This window comes from Lissotriton helveticus, chromosome 7, assembly GCF_964261635.1.
Source record: "Lissotriton helveticus chromosome 7, aLisHel1.1, whole genome shotgun sequence".
NCBI lineage: Eukaryota > Metazoa > Chordata > Amphibia > Caudata > Salamandridae > Lissotriton > Lissotriton helveticus.
The window spans coordinates 334936392-334961349 of record NC_136068.1 but is presented as its reverse complement, the minus strand read 5'-3'; the positions used below and the strand labels follow the sequence as shown (position 1 = coordinate 334961349).

At 40.6% G+C, this 24958-nt stretch overlaps 1 protein-coding gene across 2 annotated transcripts in view; it reads right to left on the bottom strand.

The window, feature by feature from the left end:
- Positions 1–24958, bottom strand: part of DHX35 (DEAH-box helicase 35) — a 661155-nt gene that overhangs the window by 4399 nt on the left and 631798 nt on the right. For both annotated transcript variants that reach the window (XM_078652154.1, XM_078652155.1), the window contains 3 exons: positions 23958–24039; positions 21438–21509; positions 991–1102 (listed from right to left, as the gene is read on the bottom strand). In XM_078652154.1, the coding sequence (XP_078508280.1) occupies positions 991–1102; positions 21438–21509; positions 23958–24039 (266 nt within the window). The remainder of the gene's footprint in view (positions 1–990; positions 1103–21437; positions 21510–23957; positions 24040–24958) is intronic.

Below are 24958 nucleotides of genomic sequence, written 5' to 3'. Positions count from 1 at the left end.
ATCAGAGAATACTATGGAGAAAGAAGCCCTTGAACAATTAGAAAATACACTGCGGACTTCAGCTTAAGGTACTCATGAAGTGACCTTTTATTCAATGATTTTATTATTTGATGTTGTCCTCTCAATTATGTCTTATTGCTTTTCTTGTTCCAGCTGTCTTTTATTTGAAGTACTATGACTGACTTTACCTTCTTTCCTGAGTTTCTGTGCCAAAATGTTTTGCTGCTTGCTGAATGATGTACTGCAGAGAAAGTATGTAAAGCACTGAACAACTTGTCTTTTTTTTTAGGATAATTCTATGCGCTAAGCACAAGGGGAGGAGTAGGTGAAATTAAACTGAAATATACCTGCCAATAAGTGTGTGAGGACAAATCTCTAGAATGTTAATAAACAAACATATGGGACTTTGTTTTTCTTTTTGAAAAAGAAAACCAGGACTCCTCATCAGACGGATAGAGAAATTCATCAGATTCATGGTCCCTTTGTTTTCCTTAAACATCATTTCACATGAAGGAGGAGGAGGCTATACCTCATTTCATGTGTTGATACCATAGAACGTCATGGTGAAGGACACGCACACCCAGAACTTTTTTCAAACACCACAGTAAGCATAGGAGAGCCATACGAGATCATTGAATGCTAAAGGAATAAACTCTTAGATGTCACTAAGTGGAGTTGTTACATAAGCTTTATCTAAGAGGTAAGATTCTCACATAACAGTGGGGAAAATTATGAAGCTTTGTCCTAGCAGTACTCGAGTCTCACATGGTCAGGGAAAATAATATTTTCTTTTGTTTGGATTGTGGAAGGATTGAGATCCCAGCATGAATTCTATGAATTCTTAAAGAAACATTTAAATGCATTTTCTCATTTCCTCTTTACAAGAGCCCTTAAGTGCGTTGCCACTCCATTGGAGATTGTGCAGTAGATATCGATTTGATAGATGTTACAAAGGACAGTGACAACTTAGAGAGTTTGTTAAACTTATACCGTTCCCTGCTGGTAGAAGTGTGGTGCCAACTCCAGCAGCCAGGAGGATTCCACAGCTGTCACATCCCTCATGTAGTACCTGGATGTCTGAACAACTTCATTGTACACCACCCTGCCAGAAAGAGAGCACAAACATTATTCCATGAACTGGGAGTCTCAAATGGATCTTGGATGATCTAGAGTAGAAGGATAGGATTAGGTGAGTTGAACAGACAGAGATAGGAATTTCAGACACAAGGTTAATTCAAACAATTTAAAATGTGTTAGGGCTACACTGGAAGGAATGATGCATAGTATTTTAAAAAGAGCACAGAACGCTGTATAAAAAGTGATCTGGTTAGGCTTTTTTAGCAACTTTTGAAGAACTTGCCAGACCTTCAAACACCAAGTTCTGCAGTTTCTAAAAAGCATTCCCGAAACATCTCTAAAAATCAAATCTACTTTTAAACACAAACCCTTTATAAAACATACAGCATGTTTTTCAATTTTGAAAAAATGTGAAAATGTAAAAATAATTACTTCCATTAACAATCTTCAGGCTTTTCAGAATTTGATTACATTCATTGTAAAAGTAACTTTAGTTTTTATTAAATAATGTGCTCCAATTTTCTGATTGATTTGTGCAGACATTTCTCTTAGGTATTCTGCTATGCAGCATTATGTGCATTTTTAAATGAATTATGACAACTTCTGAAAGTACTCATGCAGTACTATGAAAAAAGGTGCCACATTTGTAAAGAATGATAACTGTTCAAAAGAATATTTCAGAAGGCGCATCGTACCACTCATAGAAGATGACAGCACATAGGGGAACTCAAGGTCCCCTTAAATTGAACTTGACCATTACACTTAACCCCAAAATCATTGGACTCAAGGTATAGGATTACTTTTCTTGCCCCAATTTAGATATTCAGAAGAGGTTTAGATTAGGATACATAATAGGTGGGTGGGCATGCTATAAACAGCTGACATTAGTTTCTTCCTACAGATATCTTCTGTTGTCAGAAAACACCTAAAATAAGAAAATTACATAACTACTACCTTGTAATAAAATATTACAAGCAAGAAGTGATATCCCGGCATTATCGCTTCTCCTGCTGCCAACTGGACATATACCCTACTGCCCCCTTTGCAACCTTATTCTTGGGAGCCCTCTAAGGCCCATTATCTATACATATAGCAGTTGTACACTTTGGTACTGGGTTGTGTATCAGTGAAAGGAGAGGATGCGACAGGGGACGACATATTGGCACAACTAAAAATCTCACACAACATCTAACTGACATGAGATGCCATGAGGAGCCCGTAATTGAGAAGAGAGGGGCAAAACCATGAGCCCCAGCATTACCTGTGGCAGCCGCCGCATCACACCTGCTGTTGTGCGCCCAGAGGCAGGTATTTCAACTGGCTCAGGCCCCCACTGCCAGGGAGCCCGTAATTGAGGATAGAGGGACAGGACCACGAGCCCCAGCATTACCTGCATCAGCCGCTGCAGCACGGCTATTGCTGTGTGTCTGGAGGCAGTATTTCAACTGGCTCGGGCCGCCGCTGCGCAGGAGCCTGTATTTGAGGAGAGAGTGGCAGGTCCACGAGCTCCATCGTTACCTGCGGCAGCCGCCGCATCACGCCTGCTGCTGTGCACCTGGAGGTGCGTATTTAAACCGGCTCAGGCCCCACTGCGCGGGATGCATGCGCGGCATGCCCAGGCGTCCGCCCGGGCCAAGCGGGACTGTCTGCTCCCGTCAGAGCCCGGAAGAGACTGGGCTGGGCCACCCCTCTAACATCAGCCTTTTGGACTACGAGGTACTGTTATTTGAAACTGATTTTAAAAATCTACGTACTAGCCACTGGGAGGCTGTTAAGACCTAAAATAGTATACCAATCCTAAAACTGACCTATCGGTCTAGTGGTCATCTATAAGATTTCTATTGTGACAGTACTTTCCCAACGCAATGGCTAAAAGGAAGGCGGTGGAGGGAGAAGGTGGGTGTGCCTTAGAGAAAGCCAAGAAACTAGCTAAGCACCCTGGGAGTAATTGTGTCTTAGATCGTGTAGAAAGCCTTTTAGTTGAATGTGAGGGCATTCTAGATGTATCTGTGGCAGAGGTGGATGCAACCAGCTCCAATAGCCCCTCTAATCCCTCAAACCATGGTAGCATCCAAATCATCCCAAAGATGTTTTCGAAGTCAAAGAGCAAAGAGGAACTTACACCCACTAAAAAATAGCTAAAAACACATTTAGAAACAGTAGTTACAATTCATCCTGACACATATCCGGATGTACATCTTAATAATACTGTAGAATTGCCTATTGTATGTAGTAATCCTTTTGCCCCTTTGCAGAGCCCCATTAAAATAAGAGGAAGATGCATTGAGAACTGCTTCTCAAACCATATCAATAGCATTGCAGCCTTTACTACTAGTGTCCTTCACAGTGTCAATGAATTAAAAGCTGAGGTAACTGCCCTGAAATCCATGATTGGTGATCTTATGGGGATGATGAGAGAATTAATGGCCCTAAACAAACTGACATCTTCGCACCCCGAGGCACAGGCCAACTTGTCTAATCGACCGGCTATTAGAAAAAACAACAAATCCTCTGGGGGTAACAGGTAGGCTGCTCCGCCTTTTACATCGAACCAAGAGGCTGCACTGGAGGGAAATGGCACAACACAGAGCTAGGGAAAAGATCTCTCCGCCTAACTCAGACCGTGGTGAGCCGGAAGTGGGGCTGGAGCTCTTCATTAGGCCTAGAAAGGTCGAGTTTGATAGGTCTCCAATTGGTACATGTATAGAGCAAAGAGCTTTTCTTGCTTGGCGCTCAACAACTGATAATTCCTGTAAAGTGTTTATGACTAATGTCCAAAAACTATCTCCACAAATAGGGCTTGAGGGTGAAGATTCCCTGAAAAATAAGGTGACTCATTGGATATGGCATGTGAGAGGCTGTAGGTCCTTAATCAGGGAGGATATTGTCAGGGTGTAAAGGCATGAGATTCTACATTCACCTACTGACTTCCTAGAGCTGACATTGGTTAATGAAAGATTGTGTGAGAATCTAATAGCCTTAGAGTACAGAACAAGCTCACCATCACCTTCAGCTATACAATTTAGATGCAGCTCATTATCTGCAGATCAGCTACAGACACCCATCAGCCATAGAGAGAAATTGTCACCTGAGTCACTGTTGAGAGAGGTTGACTGAGTATTCGGACAAAGTGGTTGGATTGACGGCCGCTTTTCCAGTATCAGGCAAGCTGCATTGCGCGAATCTCCTACGCCACCATTGGCCACCTCAAATTCTATAGAGCCCACTACAGCGGTTAGCTCTTCCGCAGGTAGTAGGAAAAAGAAGGTTTTTTGGGTCTACGCTGCAGCATTCCTGCAACCTCACACAGTAATAAATCAGATGGAGACTTGATTTCATTACAAGAATGGAGGCTACATTATGCATAATCTTTTAATGCAGTCTCGCCGCATACATCATAGTAAAAAGGTTCCATAAAAGAACATTCAGAAAAGATAAAGGGCATGAGCTAACATGAATCTGCCTCTTTTAAATGCGGCTCTGAGCAGATAAGTAGTCTTCCTTTCTTCTATTAGCTTTGTTTTTCATTAACAATATTTGCAGGTTTGGGCTATTTTCCCCCTTCCTTCCCACCTTGCCTCCACACCGATTTCCAATTTATGGAAATCCCCTTGCTCGCTTCCCCTGTGGCCTACCTTATTGTGCCTAATTTTGTAATCATTCACATTGTTTAATATATGTGTATTTTGTGTTTTCCTAACGGTTTTCCCTTTCAGCAAGCGTATTACCTCGTTTACAAGTTATTTTTTTATGAATCTTACCGATTTACAGGTTCGCTCCCATTTCCCACCTCCTATGTTTGTATCTGTGGGCCTACCCGCTTCGCCTACTCCCCGCATTGGTTCTGCCTTTAAAACTCCTTAAAAACTGAGTTGTATGCCTCAATTTCATCGTGCTGCACACCGCTCCTCTAGCGCGAGTGTGTAACGCTTGCGACTTAGAGGAGTGGACCTTGGCGGCCGCTACGTCGTGTGCGCGTGGTTCCCCTAGAGATGAGCTTATCTCTTCTGTTCTTGCCGACGCAAGATGCTGGTTTCTATGACAATGGAGGGCACAGCTGATCGTGAGCAATTTCGAGTCCGTTACTCGACCTTCGCGATCAGCTGGTGCCTCCTCACTTGACTGCATGTTTTAAATCGATATCCATAAATTAAATGTATACATTTACTTGCTATTGTATAAATAATAACAATATTAAGGCAAAGGAAACCTCATTTTCATGCCTATATTTTGTTGTGGATTTAACCTCATTTAGGGACTACAGCCTTCTTTGTCCCTGTCATTATTTATAATAGTTGTATTAACGGCCATGTCTGACTCAGACTCCGAGGGTACTTCTGCCCCTACTGCCAATATAGAAAATGAAAGCTTTAAAAAACTTCTACATAACGAAATGCAATCCTGCATGTTTGATACCCTAAAGAAGGTCATGTCCTCTAAAAGGTCATTCACATCTGATGAGGATGAGTTCCCTGAAACTCTCAATGTTAAAAACTGTAGGAGTAAGAGATCAAAAAAAGTAAAAAACCTTGAACATTTAACCCCAAAGAGCACTATTGGAGGTCCTCGCACCTCACAGGATCTGGGAGGTCCTAGCACCTCAAATACAATCGGAGGTCCTCGCACCTCAAAACAATTGGGTTTCCCTCGCGGCACAACTTATCAAGGTGCCCCTCGCGGCACACAATATCCGGGTGTCCTTAGCGGCACACAAAATCTAAGTGCTCTTGACCGTATGGGAGAGAATGAATTCAGAGATGATAATTTGTCAGATACCACTGACGAATACATCTTTGATTTAAACGAGGACTATGATCAAGATCTTTTTAACCCCCCGGAACCCTCTTCTTCCTTAAAGGATACCATTCTTGACCCTCTAGGAAAGGAAATATTCTCTCCCCTTAACCTTAAACACCCTAGAAGTTCTGAATGGTGGCCTCAGGACCACATGGCTAATTCATTAATAAATGGTTGAGATACACACTTGAGAGTAACACTCGCAATATTCTGACAGCTGAGAGTTCTAGGCCTTCAATTGATGAAAAAGCTGGCCAAACTCCTAATCTAGATCCAAAATTGATCACATTTCTTTTCAAACGTGGCCAAGATCCATGCAAGGGCATGGAGAGATCCCTTAAAGGATGTCAGGATCGTGTTCTAGACATCCTAGGCCCATTAGCTAGAATTATTGATGCAGCTGAAGAGAGCCATATTAATGGCACGCTCCTTAATACTAACTTGATCAGAGGATGGAGCCAGAGGGCCTTAATTCTCCTTGGAAATGCTAATGCTAGCTTAAATGCTGAAAGACGTAGAGTTGTCGCAACCAAAATAAACCCTAAACTCTCTGACATGGCTGACAAGGAGACCTCTCAGAATCCTAAAGGATTACTTTTTGGTGAGGATCTCATAAAATCTCTTGGCAAGTATGTTGCAACTTTTACGGCTTTGGATAAAGCCCAGCAAAATATGTGCAAGGTTTTTAATAATAACCTTTTTGGCCGGGCCGGAAGAAGGGGCCTCTCTTCCGGCCGATTTACCCAAAGGCCCTCCTCAAGATATCGTGGTTTCGGAAGAGGTTTCTAGCAATTCAACAACTCACAGTTCTATCCCCAAAGAGGATAAGGCATGCGTTCCAGAGGATTTAGATCACGCGGTCAGTCCTCCACCGACATCACGCCAAGTGAGTATTCTTGCCCCTCCTTCCCCACTTTCTTCCCCCCAAGAGGTGGGAGGGAGACTCAAATTCTTTTTTCAGAACTGGAAAATGGTCACTCAAAATCCATGGGTCTTGAACACCTTCAAAGGTTTCAAAATAGATTTTACAGAAACCCTTACTCAGTCCTCTCTTCCAAAGAATTTTTCAATCCCCTCAGAACAGCAAAAAATAATAGAAAAAGAGATCTCCTCCATGCTCAAGAAAGGTGCAATCATAGAAGTCTCTCTAGAAGAACTCAGATTCATAAGCACACTCTTCCTGGTACAGAAAAAAGACAAAGGTTGGAGACATCTCAACAAATTTTTGGTTTACAGACACTTCAAAATGGAAGGAATTCATCTCTTAAAAGATCTTCTCTTGGAAGGAGACTGGCTAGTAAAGTTAGACCTGAAGGATGCCTATTTCACCATTCCTATGGCACAAATCCATCAACCCTTTTTCCAATTCTTTTGGAAAGATCGATTGTACCAGTTCAAAGCCCTCCCATTCGGACTTTCTTCCGCCCCTTGGTGTTTTACCAAGGTTATGACCCCAATCGCCTCTTTTCTAAGAGAAAGAGGAATCCGTTTGATCATCTATCTAGACGAAATTCTAATTATGTCTCAAGAACTTTCCCAAATATCTCAAGATCTAAAAACAGTTATGAACCTTCTCGAAAACCCAGGTTTCATCATCAACAAAGAAAAATCGGTCTTGACTCCTTCCAGGTCAATGGAATTTTTGGGTTTCACTCTGGACACATCCAAATGTCTCCTCCTTCTTCCTTCCAAGAAAATTACCAAAATCAAGAAAGAAACTTGTCATGTACTCAAACAAGAACACTTTCCCCTCAGAAAACTGGCCAGACTTCTCGGTCTTCCCTCCTCCTCTATCCAAGCAATATTTCCAGGTCCTCTGAATTATCGAGCCCTCCAAAGAGTGAAAGCGAGATCTGGTCTTTGGTACGAAGATCATGTCTCTCTAGACGTAGAAGCCAAGTTAAAATTGAATTGGTGGCTGGAAAACTTGGAAGCTTGGAAAGGAAAAGTGATTTTTGGAATCAGATGCTAGCCTGCATGGCTGGGGATCTTGCCTTCTCGACCAGAACACAGGTGGAGTATGGTATTTGGAAGAATCCTCTCAACACATAAATTACTTGGAACTTACAGCTGGTCTTTATGCTTTGATGAATTTCAAACACTCTCTTCTAGGGAGGTCGGTCGTCCTAAAGATGGACAACAAGTCTGCAGTGGCCTATATAAATCGTCTAGGCGGCACCAAGTCTGCGGACCTCTCGAATCTGGTAAAAAAACTTTGGCTGTTATGTCTAGAACACAAAATTGCTCTGAGAGCAGAATACCTTCCAGGCAAAACCAACATCTCAGCTGATTGGAACTCCAGATTTCTTCTAGACCACAGCGATTGGAAACTCGACGTTTCCATTTTCAGAACAAGATTTGGGGACCCTTGGAAATAGATCTTTTCGCAAGCAGACTAACTTTTCAACTAAAAAAATACTTCCGCTGGATGCCCGATCCCGGAGCTCTAGCCGTGAACGCCTTTCTCCAATCCTGGAAGGACCTAAGGGCCTATGCCTTTCCCCCCTTTGCCATGATGCTCTTAAATTACGCTTCTCTGGCACACCTGGGTATTCGGGCGACCGATGGCAAGGTCACTGATGGGGTATTTCCTTTTTGTGCCAGACAACGTTTCATACATTCATATTTTATCAATTAAAAGTCATTTACCTCGAAATTGTTCTTTTTCACAAATTATCTGTTCCTGTCCAGTTGCACTTCCTTCATCTTTTACCTCTCTTCACTGTTTCACTCTTCTCCTTTAAAAGTTGCACACGTTGATTCTTTTTCACAATAATCACCAAATGTCGCCAAATGAAGTAATCCTTCTCAGGCTTGGTTCCCAACGGCTATGGAACTCGCTTACGACACCCCCTTCCTAATCCCTTCCCTAGATCATCTCCTAACAGATGTAGATGGCTGAATTCACCCTCTAATCCAGACAGGGAGTTTGAACCTTCTTGCTTGGAGAGTGTCAGGAGATCAAACGAGATCTCAGGACTTTCGTCTACAGCTTCACCTCTCCTCTCAGAGTCATGGTCTCCTGGCACCCACTACAGATACAACAACATTTGGAGAACCTGGGTTCATTGGTGCTTGGAAAGGAACTTGGATTCCCTTAAGGCACCTATTGTTGACATAGTTAATTTCCACTGTGAACAATTTGATAGAGGTCTTAGCTATAGAACCATCAATTGCAATAGATCAGCTATCTCTGCGGCCATACTCTGGTGAATGGTAAAACGGTAGGTAAAAATCTTATCATTTGTAGAGTTATGAAGAGCATCCGTCTAAGAAGACCCCCAAAACCAAAGTATGATTCTCTTTGGGATGTTAAATTAATTTTAGACCTTTTCTCTAATTGGCTTGATAACACTTTCCTAAACAGAAAAGTCCTCTCAATCAAACTTGCTACTCTTTTATGTCTAATTTCCTGTCAAAGAGTTTCCGACGTCAAAGCTTTAGAGATTTCTAATAGGTCCTATAACTTGTTTGGTATGAAATTTGAAATTTATAGAAGAACTAAAACTATGTCCGATTCAATTGCCTATCCTCGTTGTGACTCCTTCCCTAAACTTTGCGTTTTCCCAAAGACTCAGGGCCTGACAACTAAAGAAGTTTGCCCTACTAACTACAGGTGCCGTCTTAAAAGGCACAAGCTAGCCTCAGACCAGGAAAAATGTAATGGGCATACAGAGTGACCTGGCGACCTTTACAGCTAAAGTCTCAGCATTGGAGGCAACAAAAGAAGGAAGGCTGTAAGCAACACATATTCACTGCCGCTTCTTTAAACTAGTGGGCCAATACTTCACAGGTGCAAAGCACACCAAGCTGTTGGTGCCATGTAAGATCAGAACATAGACATGGTATAGTAAGGCTTGTAGATACTCCAGTTCGTTATTATTACAAGCTGTTAAAGGTAGAGATATGGGGGGGACAAGAAATGCTAGGAAGGCCTACAAGCTAGAACTGTGGTAAACCAAGAGGGATTGAGGTTAAACTAGATGGGAGTCCCTTAAAGATGCATGCCAAGACAGAGATAGTAAAAGGTTTTGGTCACTGACGGCAAGGGGTGATGAGATAGGCCATGCTGTACCAGATAATCATATGCCGTCTTCTGCTTGGCATACCCACTTTTCTACATTGTACACCAATTATGAAGCATCCAAGTCATTGTTGCATCAGCCAGTAGGAGCCTCCATATTAAAGGGGTTATTTTTACTAAGAAAGATATTTCAGCTGCAGTAGGGCCCTTATTTCATCTAAAGCACCGGGCCCGGATGGGATACCAGGTGACCTTTTTCTTTGGGATATTTCCGGTTGGATGCATTATATGCATGCATTTTTTAATGCTATAGCCGATGGTGCCCCTGTACCAGATTCTTGGAGGAAAGCAGAAGTTGTACCAGTATTTTAAAAAGGCGATAAGTCCTCTCCCGGTAATTATAGGCTAATCAGCCTCATCGATGCAATCCAGAAGGTCTTTAGTAGGGTTCTCCTGGGAAAAATCCAGGAAGGTGCCAACGACAATGACATTTTGTCCCCTTATCAAGGAGGCTTTAGAGAGAAAACAGGGAACATAGTTCTGCTTTCTTCTCTCTGTTGGAAAATAGTGCTATCCAGGAAAGGTAGCTTGTATGTCGCTTTTATAGACCTTAAGACAGCATTTGATCTTGTCCCCAGGCACAATTTGTAGCAAACTCTTAGAGATCTAGGCCGGCCGTTGGAAATTGCAGTCTTACTCATTCTCCTGTATGAATAAAATATTGCCAAGGTCTGTTGGGGCTTGCAAGTCCAGCTTCCCGATCCAATCTCTGTCAACAGGGCCATTTGCCAAGGCTGCGTCTTGGCTGCAAAGCTTTTTGCTATATATATTATATGGTGGTACAGTTCCTTAGGGCAATAACTACCAACGCTCCTACACTGGGGGGGTTGGGGGAGTTGTTACCCTGCTTTTTGCTGATGACAACGTTTTGGTATCCAAAACACCAGGAGGGTTACAATGAATAATAAACCAGTTTCAGAAATTGTGTCACACTAAAGGTCTAATTATCAATACATCTAAAACCAAATTCAAATAAATGAATATTGCATGTGACCTTGGCGTCCCACACATTTATGAATGCAGTCAGCTATCATCCTCGTTCTTGCTTAAGGTCATATAACTCGTTAGCTGCCTGACAGGTTCTTATGTGTGCTGGTTACCATGAAAGTGTACACTATACATGATGTCTTGATGTGATGCACCGTATAACAAACAACTCCTTCTCATTTAGTAAATAGTGTGAAAAGTAGCTTTGAACTTGTGGTTTTGATTTGGAACCTCACTCTGTTTCAACCTCTAGCATCTTGCAACGCAGTAGCTGTTTCGTTGATGTTTTAGGTGTTATGGTGGAGCTGTGAAGAATGGTCTAGCATGATGCCAAAAGCTGTAAGGCTCACAGGTCTGATATTATTTCTGCCAATTTGGGGATACAGCAGGCCATTCTTCACCCACCTGCGATTGACCTTTAAAGGATAGCGATACCAAATTGGTCTGTTTTTGTTGGTACACTCTCTGCTAGGGTTTTATAGGTCTGGGTATTTATGCTCAAAGTAAACATTCCTGCTGTCTATGGCTGTGTGACTGTAATTGTGATTAACCCACTACCAAGAAAAGCTGCTGAAGGAATTCTAAACAACAGCAGCTTAAGCAGAGTTGTAAATGGACAGCAACAGACTGCCATGGAATAACTGCCTGCCTGACTGGATGAAGGAAGCAAAATAAATAAGCTGATTTTAGAATCCCAAAAACCGTGAGAACAGGACTCCGGAACATCCTTGGAAGTTTAGGATGTAAACAATCTCGATTTTGACTTTTGAACTTTCCTAAAGTTTCTAAGAATGCATTGTAAGTATACAGGTCAGCAATATAATAGCAAGGACTGACAAGGGACTCTCAGAACAGAAGTTGCAAAAATGCATATTGTTAAAATATGAAGGACAACAAATATACATGTCACACTATTCACATAACACAAACACAAGGTAGGAGATTCTTGGACCTGAGATAAACTGGTGAGAAAACAATATATGCTTATTTGGTGCGAGACCCGTAATTAATAATAAAAGATAAAACATATTGAAATTCAAACAAATGTCACACTTAATAAGCATCAAACAGATCAGTAAACAAAGACAATAGATATCTCAGTACCACAAGAAAATAACACGATACAATGTCTTAGTTCTTCAATAGCAACTAGACAACAAACGGAAGAAAGAGGCTGGAGAAATAGGTAAGAAGACATAAGAGAATGATCAGGTGTGTGTCAAACCCCAGAATGGTGTTACAAAGGTAGGAAAAAGAAACACTGAGATATCACTTTTATTTCTAAATAAAATGTTTTCTATTTGTAGAGTAACCGCAGACTGTAGTCGACCAAGCATAACCCAATTAAAATAAATGTATCGGTTTTGTAACAAGAGTAACAAAACACAAAATACAAAAAATGGATACAAACATAAAATTATACATAGGTGGATTAGTGTTTTTGTTGCTAAATTACTAACCTTGCAAGACAAAGATTTAATTGTTTAATAATACAAATGGAATACATAGTTAAATTTACCAGATTACTCCGTTTGGGAACATGATGAAAACTGTAAACACTACACACATTCTTCTTATTTCTTTTACCATGCTACTCATACATTTGGTGTTTAAGCTGTCTTATTGTTGAGTTTCATATACAAATTATATGCGTTTCTTTTAATGTGATTGGCTATCAGTGTGCCTAATTTTTTCTCGCAGGCATTCCTTCCATCAATAATAAATCATTGTAAAGTACTGAGATATACAGAAGACAGAGCCCTGCATTGAAAATGAGAGATCACCAGTGGACATTGATATGGACCACAAAACAATCACAGGACATGCCTGCGCTAATGTGCTCTCTGTAGAAATTGCACTGTTTCCACGAACAACACAGTATGCCACTGATGAGAACAGTACACAGGTAATTTGATTGTGCATAAGCTGAATTCTTTGCGTACCACTCTCATTGAACTAACTGTAAACCAAGCAATTCCCCATACCCAATCCCCACCGCATTATTCTGTATCATAAGCAATAATTTGCTGTGAATGGCCATTCTTTAATTTTCTACTAAAAAGTATACTGCGAATTGGTTCTTAGAGACAGAATTCCACATCATTAACTAATACAACTCAAGGTTGCGAGAGGAATGGGGATAACTACAAGGAGGGGCAGAAAGAATTATGGCACTCGGAGAGAATCTAATGAAAAGAGCAATCAATGAATAGATTCGGCTGGCATGCGAGCATAGTGTTTGGTCTGTGAAAGGTGCGCAGTGATAGGCGATTCATGAATCATAACAAGAGAATGGGGAAGAGACTCAAACAATCAATGAAGCATAACATTATGAAACACTTTACAAAAGATTGGTTGAAACTCCTGACAAACAGAAAAACATTACAATGTTTTCGAAACCCGTTGAAATTACAACATTAATTGTCTAAGTATTAGACACTGTATTAAAAAATGTAATTTAAAAAGGGCATTTGCTCAAAAGAACGTATAATACCTGGGTGTTAGAACAAATATATGATTTGGCAATAGGGTTCACATTTATCAAGATTCTTTAAACATACTAAGAACAAAGCAAGTATAATGGGACCACTGCTGTTACTGTTGAGGGACAATGCCTAAATCTTAACTCAACTCTAGGCTTGAGATGCCTGCCCTGCCAATACTGCAAAGTTTACTAAGATAAGACAGCTAAAGAAAACAAGCACTAGCAAAGTCAATAGATCTGGCCTCTCAGAGCTTCTGGCTATGGAAATGTTGTGTAGTCATGCTGTACAGCATCGCAGATGATTTGCAGTGTGGCTAAAACAAATTTTAAAAAGCGTTACGACGCAGCATGGGCTAATATGTTTTCTTTTAAATTGCTTTAGCGCTGAATGCAACATAATCCTTTTTTATTATTATTATTTTCACTTATGATGCATAGCTGCTATACTTCTTTACAGCATGACTACAAATCATTACCAAAGTCGGCAATACCTATGCTGTATAGAACAAAAAAAGACAATGGCAGAGCCAACCTTCTCAAAGGCGAAACCTAGTGGCTTTGCCAATGCTTGTTAGGTGGCAACACAAAACCCATTATTCTAAACAAATCAGTTACTCTCCCCGTGCCTGGAAAAAAAAAGATATGACATTTGGCATAAAAATCCTATCATCCATGTCTGTCTTTGTGAAAATACACTTGAGAGCAGACATCTGTCACCATAAAAGCAGATAACATCTGCTGTCACAATATACATCAATTTCAAATGAGAAAAGGGCTTCTTTGAAGTGCACGTGGTACAGTAAAACAAAGCTACAAACCACAAGAGGTTCTATAAGAACAAAAGGGAAGAAGAAGAAATAAAAGTAGTGCATTAATCAAAGGGCGATCAGAGGAAGTTTAGCAATCAAGTTGAAGCAATCAGTGATTGGTCTATGCACCAACTGAAAGAAAATGAAGTGAAGTCTGTATGCGCTGGCCAATAAGAAGGCAGCAAATTAAGAGTGACAATGAAGACAATGCGCCCCTTGTTATATACCATATCTTGTGCAAGCAAAAGCATGTGCAGAACATGTGCTGTCCCAGGCGAGACCTAAAAAGGCTTATGGGTGAGGAAGAAAGGCAACAAGATAAGAAATGTATACAGATAGAGCAACATGTGTTTTTAATGTCCCGGATATACCGATGTGAGTTTCAAGCACAACAAAAGAGACCAACGAGGATATGGGCTGCAAGCCCCTTGTTATATACCATATCTTGTGCAAACAAAAGCATATGCAGCGCATATGCTGTCGCAGGCAAGATCTAAAAAGGCTTATGGGTGAGGAAGATAGGCAACAAGATAAGAAATGTCTACAGATAGATCAACATGTGTTTTTAATGTCCTGGATATACCGATATGAGTTTCAAGTACAACAAAAGTGACCAACGAGGATAAAAGCAAGAATGGTTTGTTAGGATGCAGGAAAGGATCACCATTGTTTTCTTTACAGAGGCGAAAAATAGTTAAAACATTGAATACTGAGAATGATGTGTAATGCCTGAAAGAAATTGTGTTGTGAATTAAAACATACTCAAGTATGCATAACAACCCCAAAACTGAATAAAGTTGGGATAACAATAGGTAGGACCTTGCATGCCAGAAAGGCTTGGAAGAGGAAGGAATAGAAAGAATAAGCAACATAATGCAGAAAGACAAGAGAAAAATAGGTACTGCAAGAATAGATCAGACAAGGCGGTCCAAAAATGAAAAAAAACTAAATCTACAACTACAGCACTGTCTCAGAAAACAGTTGAGGAAATTAAAATAAAAGTTAAACAAAAAAAAGTGAAACTCTTTACTAAGGGAGCATTTACAAAATTGCTGAAATTACAGGATTATGATTTTCTGGGCTGTGTTTATCAATGAGGTATTCAGAAGAAGCCTCAGAAGGATTGCATCATTAATGGCAAAAAATATACAGACAGAAATCGAAAATGTTAATGTTGGATGAAAAAAATAATAAAGCAATTGGATATCCAACAAAAAATAAATGCTGAGCACTAAACAGAAAGATTTCACAGCCAATCTCAATGGAATGATTCACAATTCAGACAAGGCATAAAATGTCAACCTTCCATAAAATCTGCAAAGACTAAATAGGTCTAGCTAGTCATGAACAACACAGGACCGACCCATACAGCCGGTCACACCCTTGATCTCATTTTTACTAACTCACCCAATATATTTTCCCTACCCCTAAACCAGGGCTCTGGTCAGACCACTTCATTATTACCTTCCAGATACACTGTCCAAACCAGACATCAGTCAACCCTACTCACACTAGAAAGGCGTCACGCCAATGGCACAAAATCTCAGAGGAGAGCTTTGGGCAGGCGTTCAGATCTCCTGACTACGCTGAGTCTAGAGACATTGCTAGTAGACTCGATGAACTTCTTCATGCCATAGAGCCATCTTCAGATACTATAGCACCTCTAAAACCATCAAAGCCCAAATTGGAAAGGAAACAGGCAGTGTGGTTCTCCCAAGAATTACGTAGAGAAAAATCGCCCTGTAAAAAATTTGAAAGAACCTGCAGTAAGTCTCCACTCCAGTCAGAGAAAGAAATCTTTAAGGCAGCATCCAATAAGTATCATAAAAATATCAAGCTGACGCGGAAGAGATACATCCTAGCGCGATTAACTGAAGCTGGGAACCCAGGGAAACAGCTATTCACTATTTTCAAATCTTTTACTTCTTCTAAGGCCTGCAATAATCGTATCCCTGCCTCCCAGACCTTATGAGACAATATTTCTAATTTTTTGTTGATAAGGTTGAAATAATCTATGATACTTTTCCTAGTAGGCTAGGCGTCAGTGACATTCTCACTGTACCCCATATAGAGTCCAGAGCAGAAAACGTGCTGGCCTGTTTTCCTCCCCTACAAGACTCCAAATTAGAAGTATCAGGATTTTCCAGTGATATAATGCCGGCTAAATGGTTTGCCTTACTGGTGCGGCCTCTTGCCTCTCCTATTAGCTCACTTATTAATTATTCACTGAGTGAGGGCACAGTACCCCCGGCGTGGATAGCTGCACAAATGTTACCAATTATAAAAATAGAATAGAGGACGGACCGGATATTGATGCCGGAAGCAATACGAGGTCAAGTGTCGGAGTACGCAACTACGATTGAGGTAGGCGCCTGTTTAGCGTTCTCCGTTTTACCGGAGCAGTTAGGACATGGGTAATATAAGGGATTCAGTTCTGACATTTCGTTACATTTAACCTCTCTAGCAACACAGGCTGCTTACGTCTTGAAGTACCGCCGCAAGTAGGAAGACTTGGCCAGACTCGGAAACGTGTTTTTGGTAAGCGGAGAGACCCGTGCACACTTTATGTTTGGGAGCATTGTTTTGCTTCTCACATTCGCATTTAACAGATCACTCGTAGACTGTCGTATGAATAAATATGAAATATCATTTCCAGAGCCGGACGATTCACCCCAGTCCTTGAGATAAACACTTGCACACCAACAGTGTACAGCACGTCGGGTAAGCCCGATTTCCTAAAACAGCTTTGCATGTTTTTTACCCAGTCTTGAGATAGTTTATGGCATTACCTAATTTTCCAAAACAGCTTTGCACGTTTCTCACCCCGTTTTGAGATAGTCTATGGCTTTACCTTTCGTTTAGGTGACTGGTATTTACACATTAGGGAGAGGTTTTGATCACTGGATTTTGGTGAAGGTTGCTTTATTTTTCGTTGGGTTACAGGATTCACGAGTGGTAGTTGGCTTTTTTTAATATCACCATGGAATTTAGTGTGGATTAGCGACTGGTACTCGCTCAAGTATTTTGTTTATCACATATACTGTTCACGCAGACACTTACACCCTTATCATGATTATCATTCTTATAGTGCCTGAAAACAGGATTGAAGTGCTTGAAAACAGAACAAATATCGAATTACAAGGATCAGTATTGTACGAAAACCACACTCCCCTGAAGAAGGGTCCCAAGGGACCCGAAATGCATTGGGATATGTATTATATGAATAATTTCCTTTTTTGAGATCTTTGTGTAAATTGCAATTATCGATACATGTGAAAGAATACAATGTATTGATCAGTTTCTGATTGCATATGTATAATTTGAATTGTTTCATGTTGAACAGTCTTGTTGATTGTATTAGTAAAAATACAAGTATTACCAATTTGAAATGCATCATTGTTAATTTAGTTTGTAAATTTGGACAAAGGTTACGATAAAACCAGTATTACAATTTTGAAACCTTACAGGACATAGGTTGAGCTCCCAGATCGACCTGGTTGGTCCAGGTCCTTACAGAGCATCCAATAAGTATCATAAAAATATCAAGCTGACGCGGAAGAGATACATCCTAGCGCGATTAACTGAAGCTGGGAACCCAGGGAAACAGCTATTCACTATTTTCAAATCTTTTACTTCTTCTAAGGCCTGCAATAATCGTATCCCTGCCTCCCAGACCTTATGAGACAATATTTCTAATTTTTTGTTGATAAGGTTGAAAAAATCTATGATACTTTTCCTAGTAGGCTAGGCGTCAGTGACATTCTCACTGTACCCCATATAGAGTCCAGAGCAGAAAACGTGCTGGCCTGTTTTCCTCCCCTACAAGACTCCAAATTAGAAGTATCAGGATTTTCCAGTGATATAATGCCGGCTAAATGGTTTGCCTTACTGGTGCGGCCTCTTGCCTCTCCTATTAGCTCACTTATTAATTATTCACTGAGTGAGGGCACAGTACCCCCGGCGTGGATAGCTGCACAAATGTTACCAATTATAAAAAAAAAAAGAGCGCCTTCAGAACTGTCCAATTATCACCCTATCTCTCTCTTTCCTCTTGTGAGCAAATTCATGGAGGAACATATCAATGCACAGCTCATGAAATTCATGGAAGCTCAGCCATGCTTGGATCCCTCACAATTCGGCTTTCGACCTAAACACGCAACCCAAACGGTCCTGCTTGGTGTCACAGATGCTATTAAGCTGGCCTAGATAAGGACAAATCTATAGCCCTGGTGCTGCTGGATTTATCCGCAGCTTTTGACACTGTGGCACATCATAGACTGCTAAAAAGGAAATCGGCCTAGTGGGGTCTGCCTTTCAGTGGTTGTCCAGCTTCCTGGAACAACGCAGCCAAACTGTGAACGTGGGGAATTTTCACTCCTGAGCTAAATCTCTGAACAAAGATGTGCCACAGATTTGTGCCTTAGCCCCACGTTATTTAATATATACGTGGCTCCCCTGGCAAAGCTCATCAGAGATCATCACAGCTTTGTCCCTTTTTCATATGCAGATGACAAGCAGCTCCTGTTTTCATTTGATAACAACTCGGATGTTACCAAACAAAGGTTTGCAGAGGGTATGCGTGCAATCTCCAACTAGATGTCAAAGAACTTTCTCCAGATGAATGCCAATAAAACAGAAGTCCTCCTCTTTGGCAAAGCTCAACTTCTCTGGTCACCAGAGTGGTGGCCGTCAGAATTAGGCCCCACTCCTGTGCCTACCAACAAGGCTAAAAACGTAGGAGTGTATTTGGACCTTTCTCTAGCAATGAAGGAGCAGGTGGCAGCTGTGTCAGGTAGCTGTTTTGGTTTATTAAAACTCCTACGGAGAGTGTTCGATCTTCTTACCCTATCGGCACACAAGACCCTCCTCCAAAGACCTTGTAGTTAGTAGACTGGACTATTGTAATGCACTTCTGGGTGCCGCGAACGAGGGGACACTAAATAGGCTACAGGTAGTGCAGAATATGGAAGTTCGATTGGCTTTAAATCAACCACCCTGGACTCCTTCCCGACCATTACTAAAAAGCCTACACTGGCTTTCTATTTGGAGTCAAATCAAGTTTAAAATTTGTTGTCTGATTCACAAAACTCTTAATGACAGGGGACCCAGGTACATGACCGATAGTCTTGTCCCCTATCATCCCTATAGACAGTTACGTTCTAGTGGAAAGGCTCGGCTTGTGGTACCACGGATCAACAAGCTCCGTGCGGGTTGCAAAGCTTTTGCCTATGTAGCCATGTGCTTTTGGAACAAACTCCCCTTTGCGTTACGTGTGTGTCCTGATTTGCCTAAATTCAGAAAAGTACTGAAAATCGAACTTTTTTAGCCCGGCTAGCTCTCCACCTACTTGTTTTTATGTTTCGCTGCTAGCGCGGAGATACCCCTGTAGGGGTGAGACCTGCGCTTTACAAACCCCACATTCATTCATTCACAGCCTATTTTGAGCCTTTTGTGTAATATGCTTTTCTGCTCAGTTATGGCTTTGTTTCATTGTGTCTCTCTTTGGTGGGCATATAAACTCATAAATTCATTTAGATGACACACATTATTCATCTTGGACATACTGAAAATTCTAAATACTGAAAAATACACAATTTACCAATAAGTAATGGCAATGCATAATTCATGGCCATAACAAAGGCCTGAGAAAAGAAATAAGTAAGTGTGGATATTATAAATTCCTGTACCATTAGTACTGGGAAGTGAGGAGACTTTTCAAAGTAGGATTAAAAGGCCATTGAAAACGCTGTTGAGGTGAGTAAGAGCGCACCGACATAGGTCATACACTATATATGGTCGTTCTAGCATAGAGTCATTGGCCAACTTAGATGCAATTGATAGGCCTATATTATAAGGAGAGCCCAGGCTGACTGCTATACACAACGTAACTGGGATTTCAGACCTACATTCTCACATACGAACCTTTGCTCATAATTTGTGGGGAGAGGCTCATTATAATCTTCCTATCAGAAAGATTTCACAGCATGGCATGAGCCACCTCTCACCCAGCCATCGTGATGAATTGAATCTGCAATGGTGGCGTGCTGATCATTACGAATTAAACAATGTAAACCAGTTTATGTAGATGAATACTGACCTCATTAGTAGTATCAAAGTGGTGCACAAAAGAAAGTGTAGGATGACAGAGTGGTTTAATTATTAATAATTTATAGAAAAGGTTACACATATGGCCACACAGGAGGCAATTGTGCTTAAACTGCTGGAATGCGTTTTCTTGGATACAGGGCCATTAGTGAAAAATCTACATTAAACAAACAGAAACACAGAAGATAAAGCGATTGCGCTCTACCCTCCTTCCGATTAAAAAAAGCTACTGAAGCACAATTTCTTAAGAAGTCAAAAACGAATCTGTCTCTAACATTCCATGGTGAGCTAACCTGTTGGACAGAACAGTGGTGGAACAGCTTCAGGCACTTGTTCATCTAAAAAACATCTAACAAAGGAAGAAGACTGCCTTTGTAACTCAGTAGGGACAGATTCAATAATTCTGTGACTCACGGAGGATCTTGGACAAAGGATGAATTAGAACCATGATACCAGGGAACCTTTCTTCAGCTTTCAGTACTGTATATCAGACAATATTTCTGCAAGGATTGCAGCATTCACACAGCCTAACTTTCCACACGGGTGGTTTTGGAATGTTTGTTGTATTGGGCCCATAGTGGGGTTCATGGATCGATGCCATTCCACAATTTTAATTGAATTCACTAACATTTCAATGTTCTAATTCAACTTTATTCCTCATGCCCCTATTCCACTCTCACCAATGCAATAGTGGGCCCTCAATATAAGCTTGCAAGATTGCTGAGTGAATAAAGCACTAACCACTGCGATTTGATTAGAGCAGGTCGCAAATTCGAATCTCAGCAAAGCCAACTCGGCCTTCAACCCTTAGTATTCAATCTGGTAATAATGACCCTTGCTACTTACCTTGCTTAGAAATAACAAGAACTGCGATATGAAAGACTGTTTAAAAACAAGTGACATTTATTGCCCCAAAGAATATTTGTGTCAAAAAATGTATATCATCCGTAAAGGACTTGAGCACACTTTTTCTTTCTAGAAGGAAATAACAAGCAGGGACACAGACAAAGTATGTTGCCAGAGAAAGCACAATGGAGAAGAGGAAACGTTTTAGCAATATCACGAATGGACGAAGAGCATAAAGAAACTTTACCATTGAGGAGGTTTCTCTCCATAAAGCACTGATGTCGGATGAATGTACAACTCATGGTCATCTCGAAGAGTCCTTAGGAAAAGAAAGGACAATATTTCAAACACAAACTTCACTCCTTAAGAGACAGGCACTAAAGGCCAAACAAAAAATTTCAGTACCTATTATAAAGATCTTGCCAGTGTGAATATATACATCTTTAATACTATCTTCTTCTCATGTTTTCCATATAACACTCAGACTATATTCCCACTGACAATTTATTTCCACATTTCAACTATGCGAAAACAGCAATCTCCTTTTCTCCCACCATCACCTAGGTTTCTATCTAAAGGAATATGATTTTAAGGAACTTCAAAATTATGATTATAAACTATGTATTTTATAATGATTGGCTGTATAATATATTCTATATAATTTAATGGATTTTTTTTGGAGTCCGAAATACATTGTTAATGGATTCACTGATTTACATGAATGTTTTGTAATTTACATTTATAAGTGTTGTCAATGCTCTTTTTTACAACATTACAACTTCTCTAAATACTTTGGGCCAGATTCACAAAGATACTTACGATTCATAAAGTTACGAGTGCGGAATCCCAGCACTCGAGGCGGAATCTCCACCTCAAGTAAAGAGATTCCACTCCAAGTGCGGGGACTGCACACTTGTAACTTTATGAGTTACAAGTCCCTTTGTGAAACGGGCCCTTTTTTGAGAAATCACATTAGCCTCTGTGTACTGATGACAAAAAAGAGCATCCTTTATTTCATGAAGTTCATTCTGACACACAGATATATTAATTACCAGGCATTCTTACATAATATAATACTTGACTTTTGCTAAGGAAAAGCAACCATACTTCATCAAGCAGAAACATGTTCCAAGTTAAAAAAGGCAACGCTCTTGAGATATTGTACAATTCTGAAGGCTCCTCATCAAAAAATGTAAAATACTATTATTTGTATAATGTTTTAAGAACTAACTAATAATAGGTATGAATAGATTCATTCTGATCACCATAATAACTATGCCTTTGTGACATGTACTACTCCACATCTGTTAGTAAACTATGCCAAAAGGGACCCCTATTTCATTTTCATTTGCATATTTTTTGCTATGTCTTGTTTGCCAATGCTGATCTCTAATCTTTTCTATCCTATTTTTGTGTAAACTCCTATTGTGACCCTAACATCTGGACAGTTGGATGATGTAAATAGTTTAAATATATATTTTTTTTAACTAAGAACCAGAAATATGCAGAACAAGTCCTAGGAAGTTGGATACAAATATATGAGCCCGAGCTTAAGCAGACATAGTAGAATCTGGGATTGAGTTGTAGCTGTGGCTTGTGGTAAAACAGGTTGTGAGGGACTAAAGAAGGAGATGATGCAGATAGGTTGGGAGTTGGATTGGTAGCAATAAACACGATAATTGGGAAATGGGCTACGTTAGGCAGACAATAAAGAGTGATGCTGTTGGTGCAAATGGAAGGAATGAGTGGTTGAGTGGAACTGGAGTAATGGCCTAAGGGACAGAGCAGAAATGGGGGTAGCAACATGGAGGAAGCAAGGTAAATAAGAGAAGAGAGTGAGGAAGCTGGGTTGGAAGCTGACTGTTTGACCGAGCTGGGACAAAGTGTGACAGTCAGAGCTGAAGGATGATTAGGTCATGCTGGGATGGTCATAAACTTAGACAAGACTGAAGGGGCCAGGGTAGAACTTCAAGGGAAATAAAGAATACTGGCAGAGGGGCAGAATGTATGAGCACAGGTTGACAGGCATGGATGATGGCGATAGTGTAGGAGATGTGGCACGTACTTGGGCAAATAACTAGGGAGGGTAGCAGTTGAGTGAGACAAACTAGGAGCTGAAGCAGAGGGGGGCGGATTCCTGGCTGGGGCATATTAAAGAAGAATGTCGATGAGATGAGGATGGTATGTACAGAGTAAAAGCTGAAGCTCAATGCCTGGAGATACTGGAGCTAAGGGAACAGAATGACAAAATGAGGTGAAAGTCTCAATGCATTGGGGTACGGCTGAAGGGTAAAGTAGATGCTTAGCATGAGGGGAGAGGAGAACAGTGAGTAGAAGCTAGGGCTGAGAATGGCTAATTGTTGGGGGTTGGCAGGCAGATAATTTCTAGGAACTGATTGGACAAAAAGTAGAAATTGGAGGCATAGGGATACATGATGGGAATGTTTTTTATGTAGTCAACAAAGACTCAATAAAAATAGCACACTTTTAGTGAAAGTGGCTAAAATGAACTCTCCCTGTGATCTGCTACCAAATGAAAGAGCAGCTCAGCTGGCGGCATGCACCCTTGTGGTTAAAAAGGAAAGGTTGATGCAGTCTTTGCTGAAAAAAAAAACAATTTCAGATTGAATGAACCACCAGGAGGCCAAAAAGAGAGACAGGGGTCCCAAAACGGAATATTTGAAGATTCTGTCCAATACACTATTTAACTCTTTATAGAATAACAGTCTGATTCTACTACTCAGGAAGAGCTGACAGTCTAGATTACCTGTATACTCCTGTAGAGTGCAACTTGGCAGCATTAGCAAAGAATCCCGACACTATACACCTGAGAATTGGATCTGGATCACCTGGAGAAAAAAAAGAATAGAAAAAAGATTGAGGTATACCCTGTGAATCTGATGCGGAATCTAAATCAAGGGATTGATGTCAGAACAGCATCACTTTTCGTATGGCAAACAACGCATGGTGCTAGCCTTGACTTCCATGTGCAGTCCGAGTGAAAATACCAAATAACGTTTTCAAATAAATCAAGCATTCCATGGTGCAAAGGCAATAGAGGGAAGGGTGTTTGCTTCACCTCTTCCTACAGAGTTTCAGAAATGAACATACATTGTAAACTCTTAAAGGTCACTGTAAACTGGTGTATGTTTATGATCTACCCATGTGGGAGGAGCAGTGGTCACATTTATATAGCGCTTCATAATTTTAACATATAAAGTTTAAATTTGGTTCTAGTAATACAATTAATTTTGTATCTCTTTTTCTTGAGTATGTGTTTAGACTGATCTTTTTGCAAACATTTACTTAAATCCCACAGTGTAACTGGATAAAAGGTCAATTTTGATTGTATTATGGGCAGGTTATAACAAAAACCTAAAAAAGTAAAACAGTTTTTCATTGGACTTAATATTTGATATATGACGTTAAATATACCAAATAATAACATATTTTTTGAGTCGTGTGGATGTATTTTTCAAATTGCTTTTTCAAATTTGAATTTTCAATTGGGTTTCTAAGTAAAGGTGTTACATAGGTTTTGTTTATTTGATGATCGGGGATGATTTGACAAAAACACCCCTTTTTAGGTCTCGAAGACCTGCGTTGTCGCTCTGCGAGGCATCTTGTAATCGAGGAGATTTCAGAAGTCGAGTTTAAGCCCCGCCCATCATTCCTATTGGGTGGCGTCATCGTTTGTGTTAAACGCTGGCCTCCGATTGAAAATGAGGCTTCTTTGTTACCGACCTGTCTTCTTTTTGGACGGCCCAT